The 1,418-nt window shown below is 55.4% G+C and overlaps 1 protein-coding gene across 2 annotated transcripts in view; it reads left to right on the forward strand.

Moving 5' to 3' along the window:
- The window catches only part of STAMBP (STAM binding protein), a 12,766-nt gene extending 11,662 nt beyond the window's left edge, over positions 1–1,104 (forward strand). For both annotated transcript variants that reach the window (XM_056814663.1, XM_056814658.1), the window contains 2 exons: positions 128–227; positions 428–1,104. In XM_056814663.1, the coding sequence (XP_056670641.1) occupies positions 128–227; positions 428–484 (157 nt within the window). In that variant the 3' untranslated portion in view covers positions 485–1,104. The remainder of the gene's footprint in view (positions 1–127; positions 228–427) is intronic.
- The last annotated feature ends 314 nt before the right edge of the window (positions 1,105–1,418 follow it).

Consider the following 1,418-nt stretch of genomic DNA (forward strand, 5'->3'; position numbering starts at 1 on the left):
GTGGGGCCGTGGGGGTGGCCGGAGGCTCTGTTGCTCCGGCTTTGCCCACTCTGGCCAGGTCAGAGCCAAGCAGGGGCAGGCGGGTAGCAGCCCGGGGACAGCGGGCCGCCCTCTCCTCTCCTTGCAGAACGGGGTTCTTTAGGCTGACAGACCACGGCCTGGAGGAGATTTCTTCTTGTCGCCAGAAAGGGTTTCATCCTCACTGCAAGGACCCCCCCCTGTTCTGTGTGAGTATGGGGGCCGGAGCTGAGCCAGGAGGCCCAGGAGTGGGTCTGCAGCCCCTTCCCACAGCCAGAAGAAGCAGATCCCGCCGGCTCCAGGGCCTGCCCAGGGCTTCTTGGCCACCCATGTAGAGCCGCTATAAAACTGTCCAGAGGGGCCCCGAGAAGGGTTGGGGATCACGAGACTCGCCCCTTTTCCCTTACAGACCTGCAGTCATGTGACCGTTGTGGACCGAGCCGTCGCCATCACTGACCTTCGATGAAATTTTGGCCTTAACACTGTCCAGTTACTGTAAAAGATCTCTCCGTGTGCTGTCGCCCCTTCTCGGTTCCCCGGAGCTCCGGGAGTCTGCTCTAGCGTGCAGGGATTTCTGCTTGAAAAAGGGGTCTGCCGTTCCGGGGGAGCCGGCCGCTCTGTGCTCCTCTCGGGGTGACAAAGACACGCGTGACTGTGACTCGACTTTGCCTCTCACTCAACACTAATAGAACGTCTCAGTTCACTCTAGCTTTGCTCTCCCTCTTCTCGCTCTCTTTGCTCACTGATCCACTCGTTTTTCCAGTTGGACAGACGAAGGGCATCTGTGCAGACAGAACTGTGTTAACCCACCTGAGGCCTCTTTTATCCCCTTCCACCATTTAGGAAGGGGCTCCGCATGTGGACACTTTCAAAATAGACGCTGTGTCGCGCGGCAGGGAGACGCTTCCCCGCCGCCGGGACAGGCCAGGGAGAGGGCAAAGAAAGCAGACCAAATGGATGGAGGAGAAACTGCCTCCCCTGCAGAATGCTTTTGTGTGGCTGGCCAGAGATATTTCTGTTGTTGCTTAACTAATGGTTCCAGAGAGGGTTTTTTCCTCCCAAAAATAAAGTGATTAAATTAACTTATCCATTGGCTTCTGCTCTGGAGTAACTGATTAGCTCAGGACAGTGTATGCTGTTAGAAATGAAGGCTTGGGCTGCCTAGCTGTGGGCATTTGTCCCCCCACACACACCTTTTTCTCTCTTTTCTCCTGAGCCAGAGTCCTCTCGAAGGTGCCCCTTTCCCTGGGATGTGAACACTTCATTGTCCCTCAAGGAGCCAGATCGAGAGTACATCTTATCATATCTCATGCCACTCTCCCTTTGGTCACATTTCCTCAGCTTTTCTTTTTCTCCTCCTTCCTTGTACTCCAAAGGCCTAGTTTGGAGCTTCTTGTGAC

This window comes from Monodelphis domestica, chromosome 1, assembly GCF_027887165.1.
Source record: "Monodelphis domestica isolate mMonDom1 chromosome 1, mMonDom1.pri, whole genome shotgun sequence".
NCBI lineage: Eukaryota > Metazoa > Chordata > Mammalia > Didelphimorphia > Didelphidae > Monodelphis > Monodelphis domestica.